The sequence below is a fragment of the Strix uralensis genome, chromosome 21 (genome assembly GCF_047716275.1).
Source record: "Strix uralensis isolate ZFMK-TIS-50842 chromosome 21, bStrUra1, whole genome shotgun sequence".
NCBI classification, from domain to species: domain Eukaryota; kingdom Metazoa; phylum Chordata; class Aves; order Strigiformes; family Strigidae; genus Strix; species Strix uralensis.
Genome location: NC_133992.1, coordinates 12,315,232 through 12,331,579, shown reverse-complemented (window position 1 = coordinate 12,331,579; position 16,348 = coordinate 12,315,232). Strand labels below are relative to the sequence as shown.

At 55.9% G+C, this 16,348-nt stretch overlaps 4 protein-coding genes across 4 annotated transcripts; 3 read left to right on the top strand and 1 right to left on the bottom strand.

Moving 5' to 3' along the window:
- The first annotated feature begins 163 nt into the window (after window positions 1-163).
- On the top strand, window positions 164-4,385 carry HSPA5 (heat shock protein family A (Hsp70) member 5). Its single transcript, XM_074891500.1, has 9 exons — window positions 164-235; window positions 350-488; window positions 708-939; window positions 1,210-1,347; window positions 1,629-1,741; window positions 1,824-2,214; window positions 2,531-2,768; window positions 2,964-3,131; window positions 3,501-4,385. Exons 2-9 carry the CDS (start codon window positions 373-375, stop codon window positions 4,058-4,060), a joined length of 1,956 nt encoding a protein of 651 aa, XP_074747601.1. The 5' UTR covers window positions 164-235; window positions 350-372; the 3' UTR covers window positions 4,061-4,385.
- Window positions 4,386-5,117: 732 nt separating this feature from the next.
- Window positions 5,118-7,776, bottom strand: RABEPK (Rab9 effector protein with kelch motifs). The gene is made up of 7 exons (XM_074891501.1): window positions 7,659-7,776; window positions 7,427-7,575; window positions 7,196-7,348; window positions 6,827-6,988; window positions 6,079-6,228; window positions 5,746-5,895; window positions 5,118-5,505 (listed from the first exon to the last, which is right to left on the bottom strand). The coding sequence occupies exons 1-7, from the start codon at window positions 7,715-7,717 to the stop codon at window positions 5,204-5,206; spliced, it is 1,125 nt and encodes a 374-aa protein (XP_074747602.1). The 5' UTR covers window positions 7,718-7,776; the 3' UTR covers window positions 5,118-5,203.
- A 53-nt stretch (window positions 7,777-7,829) lies between these two features.
- PPP6C (protein phosphatase 6 catalytic subunit) lies at window positions 7,830-12,282 on the top strand. Its single transcript, XM_074891489.1, has 7 exons — window positions 7,830-7,945; window positions 8,037-8,132; window positions 8,241-8,306; window positions 8,667-8,808; window positions 9,893-9,972; window positions 10,116-10,325; window positions 11,419-12,282. The coding sequence occupies exons 1-7, from the start codon at window positions 7,871-7,873 to the stop codon at window positions 11,665-11,667; spliced, it is 918 nt and encodes a 305-aa protein (XP_074747590.1). The 5' UTR covers window positions 7,830-7,870; the 3' UTR covers window positions 11,668-12,282.
- A 59-nt stretch (window positions 12,283-12,341) lies between these two features.
- On the top strand, window positions 12,342-16,269 carry ARPC5L (actin related protein 2/3 complex subunit 5 like). The gene is made up of 4 exons (XM_074891490.1): window positions 12,342-12,611; window positions 12,921-12,993; window positions 13,312-13,488; window positions 15,759-16,269. The coding sequence occupies exons 1-4, from the start codon at window positions 12,472-12,474 to the stop codon at window positions 15,819-15,821; spliced, it is 453 nt and encodes a 150-aa protein (XP_074747591.1). The 5' UTR covers window positions 12,342-12,471; the 3' UTR covers window positions 15,822-16,269.
- The last annotated feature ends 79 nt before the right edge of the window (window positions 16,270-16,348 follow it).

The window sequence follows — 16,348 nt, the reverse complement described above, 5'->3', positions numbered from 1 at the left end:
GGGGTGAACCAATGGGGTGGCGGGAGGGGGGCGCGCCAGGCGTGTCAGCGGGACCGCCCGACCCTCGCCAATCAAGGCAGGCCAGCTTAGTAGCAGCCAACCAATGGGGAGGCTCCAGCGAGAGCGCCGCAGCCAATGGCGAGGCTCCACGCAGGAGTAACGGAAGGTATATAAGGGCGGGCGGCGCGGCCTGGGCCCTCAGCAGCAGCTGAGGGCGCGCGGGGCCGGAGGGACGGTAAGAGCGGCGGCGTGGGCCGGGCCGGGGGCGGCTGGCGGGGCCTGGAGCTGGGGAGGGGAGAGGCGGGCGGCACGTGGCGCCTCCATTTTGTGACCGGCGTCTTCTCGGCAGGGTGGCGCGAGCGAGCGGTCATCATGAGGAACCTTCTGTTGGCGCTGCTGCTGCTGGGCGCCGCGCGGGCGGACGAGGAGGAGAAGAAGGAGGATGTGGGCACGGTGGTGGGCATCGACCTCGGTACCACCTATTCCTGGTGCGTGGGGACGGGGGCGCGGAGGGCGAAGGGGTTGGGTCTGGGGGGGGGGGGGGGGGGGGGGGCGGGCTGGGCCTGTGAGCCCACAGGGAGCGCTGGGCCCCGGGGGGGGAAGGGGAAGCGGCTGTGGGGCCCACGGGGAGGGGGGGAAGGGAGGAGCGGAAGGAGGGGTGCAGGCCCCAGCACCGCCTGACTGCTCCGCTACCCCCCCTCCCCCAGTGTGGGTGTCTTCAAGAATGGCCGCGTGGAAATCATCGCCAACGACCAGGGGAACCGTATCACGCCGTCCTACGTGGCGTTCACGCCCGAGGGGGAGCGCTTGATCGGGGACGCCGCCAAGAACCAGCTCACGTCTAACCCTGAGAACACGGTGTTTGATGCCAAGCGCCTCATCGGCCGCACCTGGAATGACCCTTCTGTGCAGCAGGACATCAAGTACCTGCCGTTCAAGGTGGGCCCCCGCGCGGAGGTGGGGGGGTGGGTTTATATCTCTGGTCAGGAGAGGCTGCGGAGTCCTGGGGCCCTGTTGAGCGGCCCTGCAGATCCCTGGCCCTGCGGGGAGGGTGCGGGGTGCAGCGAGGTGGCTGTGGTGCATAGGTGACAGTTAGCGTTCAGCTATGTCTGTTATAGAGGCTTTGCTTAACCTTCAGAGAGTAACACTCGAAAAATGGGAATAATTCTATGAATTGTTGAATAGAACGGTATACGTTGTTCTTTCAAGGTTATTGAAAAGAAAGCCAAGCCCCATATTCAAGTCGATGTTGGAGGTGGACAGACAAAAACATTTGCTCCTGAAGAAATTTCTGCTATGGTCCTGACAAAGATGAAGGAAACTGCAGAGGCCTACTTGGGGAAGAAAGTAAGTTTCACAAGTGCTATTAACAAGAACCTAAAGCAGCAGCTTTACAAAACTGAAGATGGGTGGGCTGAATCTGTGGCCTAACCTTGCAATCCCAAACCCTGCTCAGTGCTGCAGGTCCCTTAGGCAGCCCAGTTGAAAGGGCTCAGCTGATGGCGGGTTTTTACCTCCCTTTAGAGAACAGTGGGTGTTTGCTATCAGCATTGCTGTGGCTGTTCACAAGCTACATGCTTTTCCTTCATATATATGTAACAAAATTGTATCTCTTACTCCTTATTCAGGTTACCCATGCTGTTGTTACTGTGCCAGCTTATTTCAATGATGCTCAGCGTCAGGCTACAAAAGATGCTGGTACTATTGCTGGGTTGAATGTGATGAGAATTATTAATGAGCCGTAAGTAGCCTTACCTGTCCTGCCTGCTGGGGGGGGTGGGGGTGGTAGTCCCAGTTCTCTGATGGGGCCATTTCCTCTACAGAACGGCTGCTGCCATTGCTTACGGACTGGACAAGAGAGAGGGTGAGAAGAACATCCTCGTGTTTGACTTGGGTGGTGGAACTTTTGATGTTTCCCTCCTCACAATTGACAATGGAGTCTTTGAAGTTGTGGCTACTAATGGTGACACTCACCTGGGTGGAGAAGACTTTGACCAACGTGTTATGGAACACTTCATCAAACTCTACAAGAAGAAAACTGGAAAAGATGTTAGGAAGGATAACAGAGCTGTGCAGAAGTTAAGACGCGAAGTGGAGAAAGCGAAGCGAGCCTTGTCATCTCAGCACCAGGCCAGAATTGAAATAGAATCCTTCTTTGAAGGAGAAGATTTCTCTGAGACACTTACTCGAGCCAAGTTTGAGGAGCTGAACATGGTAAGTCTAGGAAGGTAAAGTTCCACTGCCTCAGCTCTAGATTGGAGCCTTGTGAATGTGCAGAATTTCGTGCTGGGAGGCTGCGCTTTGGGGTATAAATAACTTCCTGCTTGCACTAAAAAGCAGGCAGCTGCTCCTTGCCAGGGTAGCTGGGGCTCTGTATGTCAGTGACAGCTGAGGTCTCATGAGGGCTGGTCCTAAGCTGGTTGATGTTCCTCCTCTGTAGTCGTTGGCCTTTGTTTCCTAAAGCTGTGTAATTCAGAGGCTGGGCATGTGAGAACAGAGTCTTAATCCTGGGCTTTTTTTGTCTTCCTAGGACCTGTTCCGTTCCACTATGAAGCCTGTTCAGAAAGTTCTGGAAGATTCTGACCTAAAGAAGTCTGACATTGATGAGATTGTTCTTGTTGGTGGCTCTACTCGCATCCCCAAAATACAGCAACTAGTGAAAGAGTTCTTCAACGGGAAAGAGCCTTCCCGGGGCATTAATCCAGATGAGGCTGTGGCCTACGGTGCGGCTGTCCAGGCTGGTGTTCTCTCTGGGGACCAGGATACAGGTAATGACACTTCTGCTGTCCCTTCAAGAGTGGTGACTCTGAGTAGCAGATACTGGTTACTGAAGAGCATTGTAGAACAACTTTTCCAGTCCTGAAGAAGTTCAGTGCCTCTCAGACCTCAGGATGCTGCTTGCAGCCAGGGGCTGTTGTGTGTCAGGTTGAAGTCCTGTCACTCTTACCCTTGATCTGTTACAGGTGACTTGGTGTTGCTTGATGTCTGTCCTCTGACACTTGGTATTGAGACAGTCGGAGGCGTGATGACTAAACTGATCCCAAGAAACACTGTTGTTCCCACAAAGAAGTCTCAGATCTTCTCCACAGCTTCTGACAATCAGCCAACTGTGACGATCAAGGTCTATGAAGGTGAGTGTTGCCCTGTGGACAGCCAGAATCTGACTGTAGGACTTTGCACCTGTCTTATCACAAAGGCTGTAGCAATTGTGATGGTTGTGGATATCTCTTCAAGGAGAGGAGCTTGGTGACAGTGCTAGCTTTCTGAAGCTGCTCCTGACCTGCACCAAAAGCTGTTCCTAGAATCTTTTTCAAACATCTTTTTTCCATAGTTCTATCCTGAAGAGCTCTTTGAGCAAGAGGTGATAGTGTAGGAGGTGTCTGGACACAGATGTTGGGTTGGGATTGAAACCATAACCTCTTCAAAGTGTGTAGCTTGTGGTTTCACAAAGTACAAGCCACTGCTAGGAAGGAAAGAAACTATATCTAATTGTCTTGCAGGTGAGCGTCCCCTCACCAAGGACAATCATCTTCTGGGAACGTTTGATCTCACCGGAATCCCTCCGGCCCCTCGCGGTGTCCCCCAGATCGAAGTGACCTTTGAAATAGATGTGAACGGAATCCTCCGTGTCACGGCTGAAGACAAGGGCACTGGCAACAAAAACAAGATCACCATCACAAACGATCAGAATCGTCTGACACCAGAAGAGATCGAGAGGATGGTCAACGATGCCGAGAAGTTTGCAGAGGAAGACAAGAAGCTTAAAGAACGCATCGATGCCCGGAACGAGCTGGAAAGCTACGCCTACTCCCTGAAGAACCAGATTGGGGACAAAGAGAAGCTGGGTGGCAAGCTGTCGTCTGAAGACAAAGAAACCATTGAGAAAGCAGTAGAGGAAAAGATCGAGTGGCTCGAAAGCCATCAGGACGCAGACATTGAAGACTTCAAAGCGAAAAAGAAGGAGCTGGAGGAAGTTGTCCAGCCAATTGTTAGCAAGCTCTATGGAAGCGCAGGCCCTCCCCCTGGCGAAGAGGAAGCAGCAGAGAAGGACGAGTTGTAGATAACTGGCACCTCTGAATGTTGTGTGTGTATATATTGGACTCAGGAACACTTGTTTAAAATATTGAACTCTTGATTTGGAATGTAACTTTGAGTCTTCACTCGCGAGTGGAGCTGGAAACGCTAGCCCCAAGTGGCTGTTTACTGCTTTTCGTTAGCAGGTGCTTGATGTCGGGGGGAAGGGTAGCGGGGGGGGGAGTGTAAATGCAAACGGGGTTTAGGAGTATTGGCAGCAGAAGCGTTCTATTTAACAACCTGGTCATGTGAATTTGGTGTAGAACTTTTCTACCTGAAGTGACCACAATAAATTTGTTATTTACACTGGATTTGGTTCTAGGCTGTGTTCTGTGTCAGAGCAGGGCTGGTGCTCTGCCCAGCTGAGGAGATGCAGCAAGGAGGGGGGGTGGTTGCCCTAAAAAGCTGCTCAGGGGCAGCTCTGGCCCAGCCCCTCAGGGGGCAGAGCTGGACTAGGGCTACTTGAGGCTGCAAACCTAAATGCCAACCATTTAAGACTAGATTAACCACACCTACCCTCTCCTGCAGTCTTGGAACTACTTTTAGGAGCTTCTTCATCTCACAGGAGAGATCAGACCCGTTTTCTGAAAACTAGTCCACATCTTGCCTCTCCTTTAAAAATAAAAAAGCCTCCTGGGAGCTCAGTCTTTCTATTCAGCTGTGATCCCTACCCCATCCCTGGGCTTCAGCAGGACCTTGACCTGAACACAGAACCTTCTGTGCCTGCTCTAACACCTAAAACCCCTCAGCCTTCCACCTTCTCCCTGGTCTGGGGGAACAACTCTTTTCTCCTTTTCAAAATAGTGAAAGCTAAAGCTCAAATCATTCCACCCCCTCCCCAGCAACTTGTTTCTAGGCACCACTGTGGCTGTGCCAAGAAGGTGTTTTTTTTTTTTTTAACCAGGGAGGGACTTTCCTGGAGGAAAACTGCCCAGACATGGCCCAAACCCACCCAGGCTCTTGTGTTCCAGCAACCACCGCTCACGGGGCTGCGCACAGAGAAGGCGCCTGTGCCTTGGGGCTGCGGGAGCCAGCGCTGTCCCTTGGAGGGCAAGAATTTGTTTATTGGAAAGGAGGATTAATGTGACAGTTCTATAAAATGTGTAGAAAAGGCAGGACAGCAGCTCTGCTACTCGATCAGCGTGACGACGCAGTCCCTGTGTATTTCCCCCTGCGTGTCCATCCCACCAAATATCAACAGTAGATGCACGATGCCTTCAGCACGCCCCTCCTCCTCCTCTTGGCCCTTCAGGAGGGGGCCGGTTTTGTCACCTGCTGACACAGTCGACTCGTTCCCAGCTCTGTCTCTCCCAGTGGCACCTCCTGTGTCCCCGCTCTCGCCAGCCTGCCAGGGAACGACGCACATGGCATGGTCCAGCCTCCCGGCAGGCAGAGGAGAATCAAACTGGAGGAGCGTCCACTGCTGCTTCTCTGCAGGGCAAAGACACATTTGCATCTTTCAGTGTAGCCTCACGGGTTTCGGAAGCACGCTGGGACAGCGGCAGCATAAACTAGACCAGTTTTCAACATTATAGAGCATTTAGTCTTGTGCTGGTGCAACCCCAGTGCAGTGAGAGTGACTGCCAGGGGCTGAGGCCCAGGAACTGAGAGGAGATGCCTTTTCCAACTGACTGGCTTTTACTGTTACACAGCCAAGAGAAATCTCCCTACCTGTGTGATACTTGTAGGTAGTATCTAGTGTCCCCTCTGGACCTATTCCACCAAAAATGTACACGTGGTCTCTAAACACAGCTGACGAGTGGGATGCCCGTCCTCCTGGGATGTCACCAGTGGCCGGTATCTTAACCCATCTCATGTCATCTGTTAGAGAAAAAAACATGTCTATGGTTACACATTACAAAAAAACCCACAAGTTTTATTGTTTTAAACAAATAGGGTAATATTTTAAGCCCTTAAGAACTGATCTTTTAGAAAAAAGGTTGCCCCAAGTCAAAACGCATCACACAAGCGCTTTTGCTCTGTGGTACCTATATCCATACTTACTTATATCAATGCAGAAGAGATCATTGTAAAACACATCACCAGCTAAACCTCCGTGGATGAAGAGTTTGGTCCCGACTGCAACCACAGCGTGTCCATGCCGAGGGGCAGGGGGATCACCGTGAGTATCTGGCTGGGACCAGGTCAAGGTGGCTAAAAATGAGAGTACACGTGCATTAGGAGGAAAACTCTGGAGCCTCTACAAACTGGTGACCCCAGAGCCCCGCTGAGGCTCCCCTAGGAAGTGCTTCCAGCGGGGTCAGAGAAGGGTTAACGCCGTATCACACGGCGCAGGCCAGCCCTCCGATGGAGCTCTGCGATGGAGCTCTGCGTGCTCTTCGGGTCACCCAGCAGCAGGAAAGGTCAGTTCAAACCAGAAAGCAAACTGTTTCTGGCACACACAGGGCCACAAGAATTTACGGGACAACTCTGACAGTACATGAGCACACAGGACGATGCCACCATGGAGAGGAATCAACTCTTGGGCAAATGTGACGAACCACTCCCATCTCCCCCAGCATTCCTCATCCCAGAGCGTCACACTGCCCTTTGGGGCCAAATTCCCAGTGGCTACACAAAGATAAGATAAATGACATACTGTCAACAGCAAGAAACTCCCACCCATTTAAACTCGTAGCCAAAGCAGGGGCCCAACACTTCCACATCTCTGAACCTGAAAGGCTGAGCCCCGGCTCGGCAGCGGGTGGATTCCACCGTCCGGCACAACAGCCCTTCGCTCGCCCAGAGGTACCTGTGTCAAACACGTGAAGCCGCTGGTCTTGAACCGGTTCTGCTCCTTTATCTCCCCCTCCAAACACATACAGACAGTCTCCTACAGCTGCTGAGGAGGTGTGGAACGTCCTAGGCAGTGGCTGCACACCCCTCACTTCAGGACTCTCCCAGGTTCCTATTTCTAATTCAGACATTTGATTAACAAAGTAATCAACACGGTAACTGAAAACCCTCCCAAGTAACAGCCACCTCGAAGGAGCCCGGCAGCGGCTCCCGCAGCTCTGGGCCTCGGAGCCGGCTCCCGGGGCACGGCGGGGACCCCCGGGTGACCGAGCCGCCCTCTCCGGGCGGGCTGGCGGCCCGGTGCGCTGGGCCCTCGGTCACTCACCCAGGTCCAGCACCTGGACACAGCTCCGGTTCCCGGCCGGGTGGGCGCCGCCGAAGACCCAGAGGCGGGGGGGGACGGCGGCGGGCAGGAACGTGGCGTGCTCGTAGCGCGGCCGCAGCCCGCTCCAGCCGGCCGCGGCCCAGCGGTTCGCGCCTGCGGGCACCGGAGAGCGCGGTCAGCGGCGGTCCCGCGCCCCCCGCCCGGCCCGGCCCGGCCCGGCCCGGCCCTCACCCAGCTCCACGAAGTGCGCGTCCGCGAAGGCGCCAGCGGGGTCGGCGCCGCCCAGGAGAAGGACGCGGCCGGGCCCGCCGCCCGGTAGGAAGAGGCACCCGTGGCCCACGCGTCCGCAGGGCCGGTCACCGCGCGGCGACAGCCGGTACCTGCGGGGGGCGAGGGGCAGCGCTCAGCCGGGCCGGGCCGGGCCGGGCCGGGCCGCGCCGCCGGTCCCCCCCTCCCCACTCACCACTTGGCCGGCTGCGGGCGGTGGCCCCGCTCCAGCAGCGGCAGCGCCCGCGGCCCCATGGCGGGCCGGGCCGGGCCGGTCACCGGCGGCCGGAAGCAACTTCCGCCTTCCGGCTCACGCTCGCCGGAAGAGCCCCGGGACTTCCGCCGCCGGCCCGCGCCGCTCCCCGGAAGTGCCGGGTCCCGCTTCCGGCCCTGAGCCGCCGTCCCAAGATGGCGCCGCTGGACCTGGACAAGTACGTGGAGATCGCGCGGCTCTGCAAGTACCTGCCCGAGAACGACCTCAAGGTGCGGCCGCGGCGGGGCCGGGGCGGGGGGTCGGGCGGGCCCGGGGCCGGGGCTGACCCGGGGCCGGCGCTGACCCGCTCCTCTCCCGCAGCGCCTCTGCGACTACGTGTGCGATCTGCTGCTGGAGGAGTCCAACGTCCAGCCCGTCTCCACGCCCGTCACCGTCTGCGGGGACATCCACGGGCAGGTAACGGGCGGGCGGCCCCCGCCGACGGGCCGAGAGGCCGCCCGGGACCCCCGGTGCCGGCCGGTGCCGCCGGTGCCCGCCGCCTCACGCCTCCGCCTCTCTCCGCAGTTCTACGACCTGTGCGAGCTGTTCCGGACCGGCGGGCAGGTCCCCGACACCAACTACATCTTCATGGTACGTGCGCGCCGGGCCCGCCCCTCGGCAGCCTTTGAGAAAACGGGTTTAAAGTTTAAATCCTGATGCGCTCGTGGAGCCCCGGGCCTGCCCGCGGGTGTGGGTTTGCCTCCGGCGGGCTGCGCTCTGTGACCGAGCCACGGGAGGTGACGCGGGGCGAGCGGGGCCTGGATGGCCCCTGGGGGCGTCGGGGCAGGTCGCGGCTGAAGCTCCGAGTGACCGAAGGACTCTCGTGGGTCCGAGCAGCTTCCCCGCAGCCCTCGGTGTCGCTGTGCGCTGCGAGGAGTTTGAATGGGTGCATCGCTTTGCGTTTTCCCGTTGGACTGTGTCTCCATTTACGAATATTTGTTTGACTTGCAGGGTGACTTTGTAGATAGAGGTTATTATAGTCTTGAGACTTTCACTTACCTCCTTGCACTAAAAGCCAAGTGGCCTGACCGTATCACACTGTTGCGAGGCAATCACGAGAGCAGGCAGATAACACAAGTGTACGGATTTTATGGTAAGTCTTTATCCAAACGATTTCTGATCGGGGGTGATAAACAAGGCCGGCACCTCTCCCTTGGGCAGCCTGTTTTGAGTCAGCGCTGCCTGGGGCTGGGTGGGGAGGGGGCTCAGGACAGCTTGGATTTATCGCTCATTAACATGCTCGTTGTGTTTTGTGAAGTAGAACGTGTTTTAGTCCACAGCTCGCTGCTCCTTTCCTCTAGTGTCTGGGTTTTCTGTTTGTTTTTCGGTGCCACAGTCGATTTTGGAGATGGAGCATATTTTTATACAGAATGTGCTTTGGTATCTTATAATGAAAGGTTCTACACGAAGTCATGACGTTACTGTAATTCCCCGCAGTTTCAGTATAACTGGCAGTCGGTGTCACACGGAGAGTTGGCCGTGGAAGTCGTTTATTGCCAACAGTGAGCATCTGGGAGAATGTCACTGGCAAGGAATAAACAGCAGAACAACTGTCTGAAAAACTAAATTAAATTGGTTGGCAACTTCTTTGTTGTTGTGTGAGGCTTTGATAAAACCTGAGGAAGTGCTGGAAAGTAACTAACACCCACCACAACGAGTAATGTCTGTAATTACTTTCTTTTGGATAACGTGTCAGTAGGAGCAAGTACACGTGCTGGCGGGTCGCTGAGGAAACGCCTGCCTGTCAGGTGTGTTGCCACGTTCGTGTAGTGTTAAAGAAAGCTCCTGTAACTCCCCTTGGTGGCAGGAATATCTTCCACGAGCCCTGGTTGGTTTGCGCTTTCTGTCTTAATTCTGTATAAAATTTGCTAATTTAAGCCCCCAGCTGGCGGGGGGTCGGTTCCCAGCCGGCCGTGGGAGGCAGCGAAGGCTCCGCCCGCGTGTTGCACGAGACCCTGTTGTCTCTGCGCCGCGTTGCTCCACGAGCGAGGGCTGGCGGGTCCCTCGGTGCCTTCCCGGGGGTGGGCCTGGCCATGGGACGGACCGACGCTTCCCACCGACTGCCCAGGTTTTTGTTACGTGTCTGACTCGAGCTCTGCTGTAAGCGTCTGCCTCTGATCGTATTGTCTGAATGCCTTCTGATGCATTAAGAAAGAAAAAAATTCTCTGTTCAACAGATGAGTGCCAAACCAAATACGGGAATGCTAATGCTTGGAGATACTGTACCAAAGTCTTTGACATGCTCACAATAGCAGCTGTAAGTGTAAACTCCACGTTACAGAAATACAAGTAGGTTGTCTAAACGTGACGGCTGCAAGTAGTGACCTTTCAGGGTCACACCGTAGCGTTCCGGGCTGGGTTAAAACACTGAGTATTTCACACGTGTCTTTTTTTCTCCAGTTAATAGACGAGCAGATTCTCTGTGTGCACGGCGGCCTCTCTCCAGACATCAAGACGCTCGATCAGATTCGAACCATTGAACGTAATCAGGAAATTCCTCACAAAGGCGCCTTCTGTGACCTGGTTTGGTCTGACCCGGAAGATGTCGACACGTGGGCGATCAGCCCGCGAGGAGCAGGCTGGCTCTTCGGTGCAAAGGTGACGAACGAGGTAATGATGCCACTGCATGCAGCATGAAGTAACTGCAGGTATGAGGTAAATGGAAGTGTTTGGCTCGGTTTGATAGTTACCGTAGCGACGAACGGACCGAGGGCACTGCGAGATGATGAACTTTCCACTGCGAGTAAGTCGTGGTGGTACAGAAGGTTTGCTCAACCCAGCTTGAAAAAATGAGCCATTTGGACTTCAGAGCACAAGTACAGCCGCCAGATGTGATAATACTGGTCTTGCTTTTGAAAAGTGACACACAGTGAGACTGACTCGTATCACTAGGGTTTGTGTAGAAGACTTTTCTGAGGATTTAGGGGAAAAAGAATACCATTTTCTTAACAATTCTTGACTTAATTTTTCATAGAATCCCAGGATGGTTTGGGCTGGAAGGGACCTTAAAGCCCATCCAGTCCCACCCCCTGCCCCGGGCAGGGACACCTTCCACTAGCCCAGGTTGCCCAAAGCCCCGTCCAACCTGGCCTTGAACCCTTCCAGGGAGGGGGCAGCCACAGCTTCTCTGGGCAACCTGTGCCAGGGCCTCCCCACCCTCACAGGGAAGAATTTCTTCCTTAGATCTCATCTAAATCTCCCCTCTGTCAGTTTAAAGCTGTCACCCCTCATCCTATCCCTACCCCCCCGATCAAGAGTCCCTCCCCTCTTCCCTGTAGCCCCTTTCAGTCCTGGGAGGCCGCTCTAAGGTCTCCCTGAGCCTTCTCTTCTCCAGCTGAACCCCCCAACTCTCTCAGCCTTTTTGTGACTTTGGAGAGCAGCCAGCACGCCGGGGGCTGTCCCTGCCCGGGTGGGAACGCTGCCCGCGGGCTGCGCGGCCTTTCTGCAGCGGGTTCAGGAAGGGTTGAGCCGTGCAGAGGGAACAGACTTGGGCACCGCGGCTGTCACCTGCATTTCAGAGGCGTTTCTCACTGCCCAGGTCTCAAAACCCAAATAGTTGGGTTTTTTTTTTTCAGTGCACAGAGTGAAAAATCTTCTCTTTAACCCCTTCATGGGTGCCAGGGCTGTAGCTGGAGGGGGCTGTTGGGTGGGCAGTGGCGTGGGGCTGCTCAGAGAAAACTGACTTTCCTTTTTCCCTTTACAGTTTGTTCACATCAACAACTTAAAACTCATCTGCAGAGCGCACCAGCTAGTTCATGAAGGGTATAAATTCATGTTTGATGAGAAATTGGTAACGGTATGGTCTGCTCCAAATTACTGCTACCGCTGTGGAAATATTGCGTCAATCATGGTCTTTAAAGATGTAAATACAAGAGAACCAAAGTTATTCCGCGCAGTTCCAGATTCAGAACGTGTAATTCCTCCCCGAACAACCACACCCTATTTCCTCTGAGACCCCGCCCTGCCTGCTGTCTCCCTCTTCCCTTGTACTGTCCCTTTACAATATACTTTTTATTGAGCACTTTGCTGCTGAAATGCTGCCTCTTGCCTTTTTTATTTTTAAATTATCTAAATTTATTGTGTATTATGGTGTCTGTAGCAAGTTTCTTTCCCCCCCCCCTCCCCTAGATTAATTTCAGAGTATTTGTAATATGTCCTTGAAATTTATACTACTGCATGTAGTTCTTACATATTTCTGGGTTTAGATGAAACGTTTTCCTTTTAACAATCGTGATACCCGGGCGGCAGCTCGGTCCCAGGGTGTTATTCCGCTTTTTGTTTGGTAAGTTTTAAGAAATTTCAGCAGCAAAGTCACTACCTAGTGTGCACGATGGGACTGTGAATGCCTTGTGTTGTGTACACCGCCGCGGCGCAGCGCCCCCGCCGCCTCCTCAGAGCTTGTTTTAAGTGGATAAAAATAAAGTGGTCAGAAGGGCTGTTCCCCCTCCCTCCCCTCTTTTTTTTTTTTTTTTTTTTGTTTTATTTTCTTAGGTTTCCGGTTAAAAATACACAAACCTGCTACAGCGATGGAATTTGTACATTAAAATAATTGTTCTGATTTTTTTCAGATACCTTGTATTTTTAATAAAGTCGAACCTTGCGCGAGCCCCCCCTTGGGGTCAATAACGCCGATAAAGGCTCCGCCCGTCTCCTGCCCCCCCGCGCGGCGCTTCCGGTCACGTGGAGGGGGGGGCGGGTTCCGGTCACGTGCGCGGGGCGGGACGGCGGCTCCGGTTCCGGTTCCGGTGGCGGCGGCATGGCGCGGAGCACGCTCTCCTCCCGCTTCCGCCGCCTCGACATCGACCAGTATGACGAGAACCGCTTCGTGGAGGAGCCCGAGGAGGCGGCGGCGGCCGAGCCCGACGCCGGCCCCGAGGTGGAGGCGCTGCTGAGGCAGTATCCTTTGGGAGCGGGGCCGGGGGCAGCGGGCGGGCCCCGCCGCCTCCCCGAGCGCAGCCCCGGGCCGCGCAGCCCTCGGGCCGCCGCCGCGCCCGCCCGCGTAGCCAGAGCCCCCCCGACTCCGCGTAACCGCCGCGGGCGGGAGGAGCGGAGCGCTCCGCTCTTCGCTTCCACAGCGGGGCCGCTGCGAGGCCCCGAGCTCCGGGGTCGTTACAAACGCGTCACCCGGGACCGGTAACCGGAGCCACCCGGAGCGGGGCCGGGGCGACTGCGGGGCGGTTTGAGTCCTTGACTGCCGCGCCGCAGAGGGGACGCGCTCCGGGCCTTCCACACCGCCCTGAGGAGCGCCCCCGCCAGCGCCAGGAACCAGGCCAGGAAGGTAACGGGGCCGCGGGCTCCGCGGCGGCTCCGCGGGCAGCTCCTCGGGGACCCCGCGGCGCCCTCCGGATCCGATCAGCACCCGGCGCTGGGAACGCCCCGCGCGCTCCCCCCTTGGGCTCCCCCTCCTTGGGCCCCCCCCGGGGCTCCCCCCTTCCTCCTGCCGCTCCCGGGAGACTCATTCCCTTCGCGCTTCGGCAGCAACGAGCCCGCCTTTAGCGCGGGCACCGTCCCCTGAGCGCGCTCGGCCCAACGCGCCCTTGGGCTCGCTCCCGGCTTCGCTGCTTCTCACGTTATTCTCCTTCCCTTGTCTTCGCAGGAGCAGGCCCAGGGGACCATGTTTAAAGTCCTGACGTCTTTCAAAAGCAGTGAAATAGAGCAAGCAGTGAGTTCCTTAGACAGAAATGGCGTTGACTTGCTAATGAAGTACATTTATAAAGGATTTGAAAAGCCAACAGAAAATAGCAGTGCAATATTACTTCAGTGGCACGAAAAGGTACGTGTTTGGTGCTGTCTTGGCTCCGCGGGATCCTGGTTAGGGATCTGGTGTGGCTGAGAACGGTCAGTGTGAGGTTAATGGTTGGACTGGATGATCTTCAGGGTCTTTTCCAACCTCGATGATTCTGTGGTCGGTGCTTTCGTGAGAGCCCCCGTGAGAGAGGCGGGTGCTGGCGGGGGGCTCGTCCCCCAGGGTGCAGGAACAGGCGTTTCGGTCTCTCTGAGCTTGGACTCATCTGCCTTCACCTCAGCCGGGGGCAGGGGGAGACGTGGGGCCGGGCAGCGTCTGCTGGAGGAATTGCTGTGCCCCTTGTGTGTCCAGTGAGCGCCTGGCCCTGCCGCGGGGCTGGGGGTTCAACGGGGGAGCTGTATGCTCGGCCGAGGGGTGCTGAGGCCGGCTCAGGCCAGGCAGTTCTCAGTGGCGGGTGCTGCTGGCAGCGAACGTGTCGCAGCTTAGCAACAGGATTTAGCAAACCTGTTTGGTCTGCACAGGTGGGGCAGCCCAGATCGCCAGAGAGATTCCACCGGGCTCTGGTGTTGCTGTGCAATGTGGGGAGGGGAGGGTGTTCCTCGCCTGCTGCTCAAGTCCCCTCTGAGGCACGTGAAGCAGCTGCTCGGTGCTGCTGCCCCTGGGCAGGGATCCAAGCGAAATCTCCCCTAAGTGCGGGGGTTTTCGCTGCAGCTCCTCCTAGGAAAAATGACCCCAAGGAATGCTGCGGCTCCCCTGCCAGAGCCCTGCGCTGGGGTCGGTGTCACAGCACCGGGTGTTCCTGCGATACCCAAGCCAGGACTTGTGCAGCGACTCCAGCTCAGCAGCTGCTGCCGGCTCTGCAGGACCTCGACAGGGGAGGAGGAGGGAGTGTCTCAGGACAGCTGAGAATGTGTTTCTGCTTGTTTTGGGGGTTTTTTTTGTTGTTGTTTTCACTGGGGACTGTTTTCAGGTAACCGCGGGTGGGTGCTCCCAGGGTGTAAGGTTACACACCACCACCCGGACTGGAAAGGTGACGATGCTCTGAGCATGTTGGCACATGTAAAGCATCTCGTCCTCTTTGTTTTGAAAGGAACGAGGCCGGGCAGGGTTGTCTCCTGCTTTTTGGCACTCCCGGTAGGACGTGCGGCTCGCTCAGAGCGCTCAGCGGTTGGACCAGTCTGTCCGCTGGGAAGGGGCTGTGGCCCTGCGTCCGTCCGGGCTGCAGCTCTGGCACCTTCCAGCACATTCCAGCTCCGCTCCGAGCGGACACTCCGTGTCCTCGGTCCCCTGGCGCCAGCGAGGTGTCTCATGCTCCATGTCCTCGGTCCCCTGGCGCCAGCGAGGTGTCTCACGCTGCCGATCGCCGTTCTTGTTTCAGGTGCTGCAATACCCACGGGGCTGTGTTTGAATTATGTCTGCAAAGCCAACACGCCCCACTTGAAGCAGTCAGGTTTAATACTTATTTTTTCATAGTCACATCCATCTTCTAGACTTCAGGGGGCCACGTTGTTTCCAGTGAGGGATGCAAATGAAACTGAAACCAGCATTTCCTCCTTTCCCATTCAGGGATACGGGAGGTGAGAGGTTCTGTATCATCAGTGACGGGCAACATTGGTACCTTCTCTAGATCCAGAAGATGGTTACATTTGGGAGAATGTCATTTTCCCTTCAGATTTAGTGGTATCTGAGTTACTAAATTACTGTACTCGGTGTTGGGTCCCTTGATTCTCACGTCACAGAGTACATTTATAGAATTGCAGTAACTTGAGTCAAAGATCACTCGTCTGTACGTACAGAGGGGAAGCGAGGCACAAACTTCCCAAGATTGGAACAAGGAAGGAGCCGAGTTCAGGGCCGAGCTCCCCGTTAACTGTTCAGCCTCAATCACTCAGAGCTGGTGTGCGACTGCGGGGCAGCGGAGGCGTCGCGGGGCAGCGGCACCCCCCAAGACACCCCTCAAGACACCCCCAGAGGCGGTGGATGTTCCTGTTGGGGTGGCAGCAGCCGGTGGGGGGAGGCGCAGTGTGGTGGGGCCGCGCGGGCACTTGGGGCTGGAGCAGCTGCTCCTTTAATGTCTGCGTGTGCTGGAGAAGACATAGATTTTCCCCAATTAACAAAAGATTTGAGAGCAAAAAAAGGGGTAAAGGAGGTGGAACTGCTTGACCTGCCTAGGTAAGTTTTTGGAGAAGAGCTGTATACGCTTCTGTTATTAAATACTTAATTGTTTTTTTAAGGTGCCTGTTGCGTGCGCCGCAGGGGCTGGCGCAGGGTAACCTCTCCCCTCTCCTGCCCCACAGGCACTAGCAGTAGGTGGACTGGGCTCCATAGTCAGAGTTCTCACAGCCAGAAAGACTGTTTAAAAGACTCTTAACTCAAACCAAGACGGCGATGGGTTTGGGACTCGGAAGAAGGAACGAGCTGCAACGACACCGGTCCATCCTTATTAGAGATCGCAATCTCCTGAAATCCCATGGGAACCTCGTCCTGGAATGCTTCTCACCCTGACGGTGGGGACGAGCGTTCCTGCCTGTTCCGGCTCCCTTTGGAGGCAGAGCGATGCCTGCTCCTGCCTCCTGGTACTGTAAAGCCAACAGGTATTTTCAGCTGCTGCTTTATCAGAGTGTGGGGATCTGAGATCCCGTGTGTGCTGCTTGTTTCCGGGGGAGCTACAGCCTTGGCGGGTGCGGGAGCCCAGCGGCTCGCGGGCGGGAGAAGTGTTGGGACGTAGGGTCGAAGGACTCGCTGGACTCCGGGGCTGGTTTCAGTGTAAAGTGCCTGCTGCGTCAATAAACTTCTTGGATCATGTGAGTTAAGTCATTTCTTTTTCACTAAATCTTACTCAAAAGCAGGCCAGCAGGTACCGGTTCTAAGGTAAGTGTCCACCTTT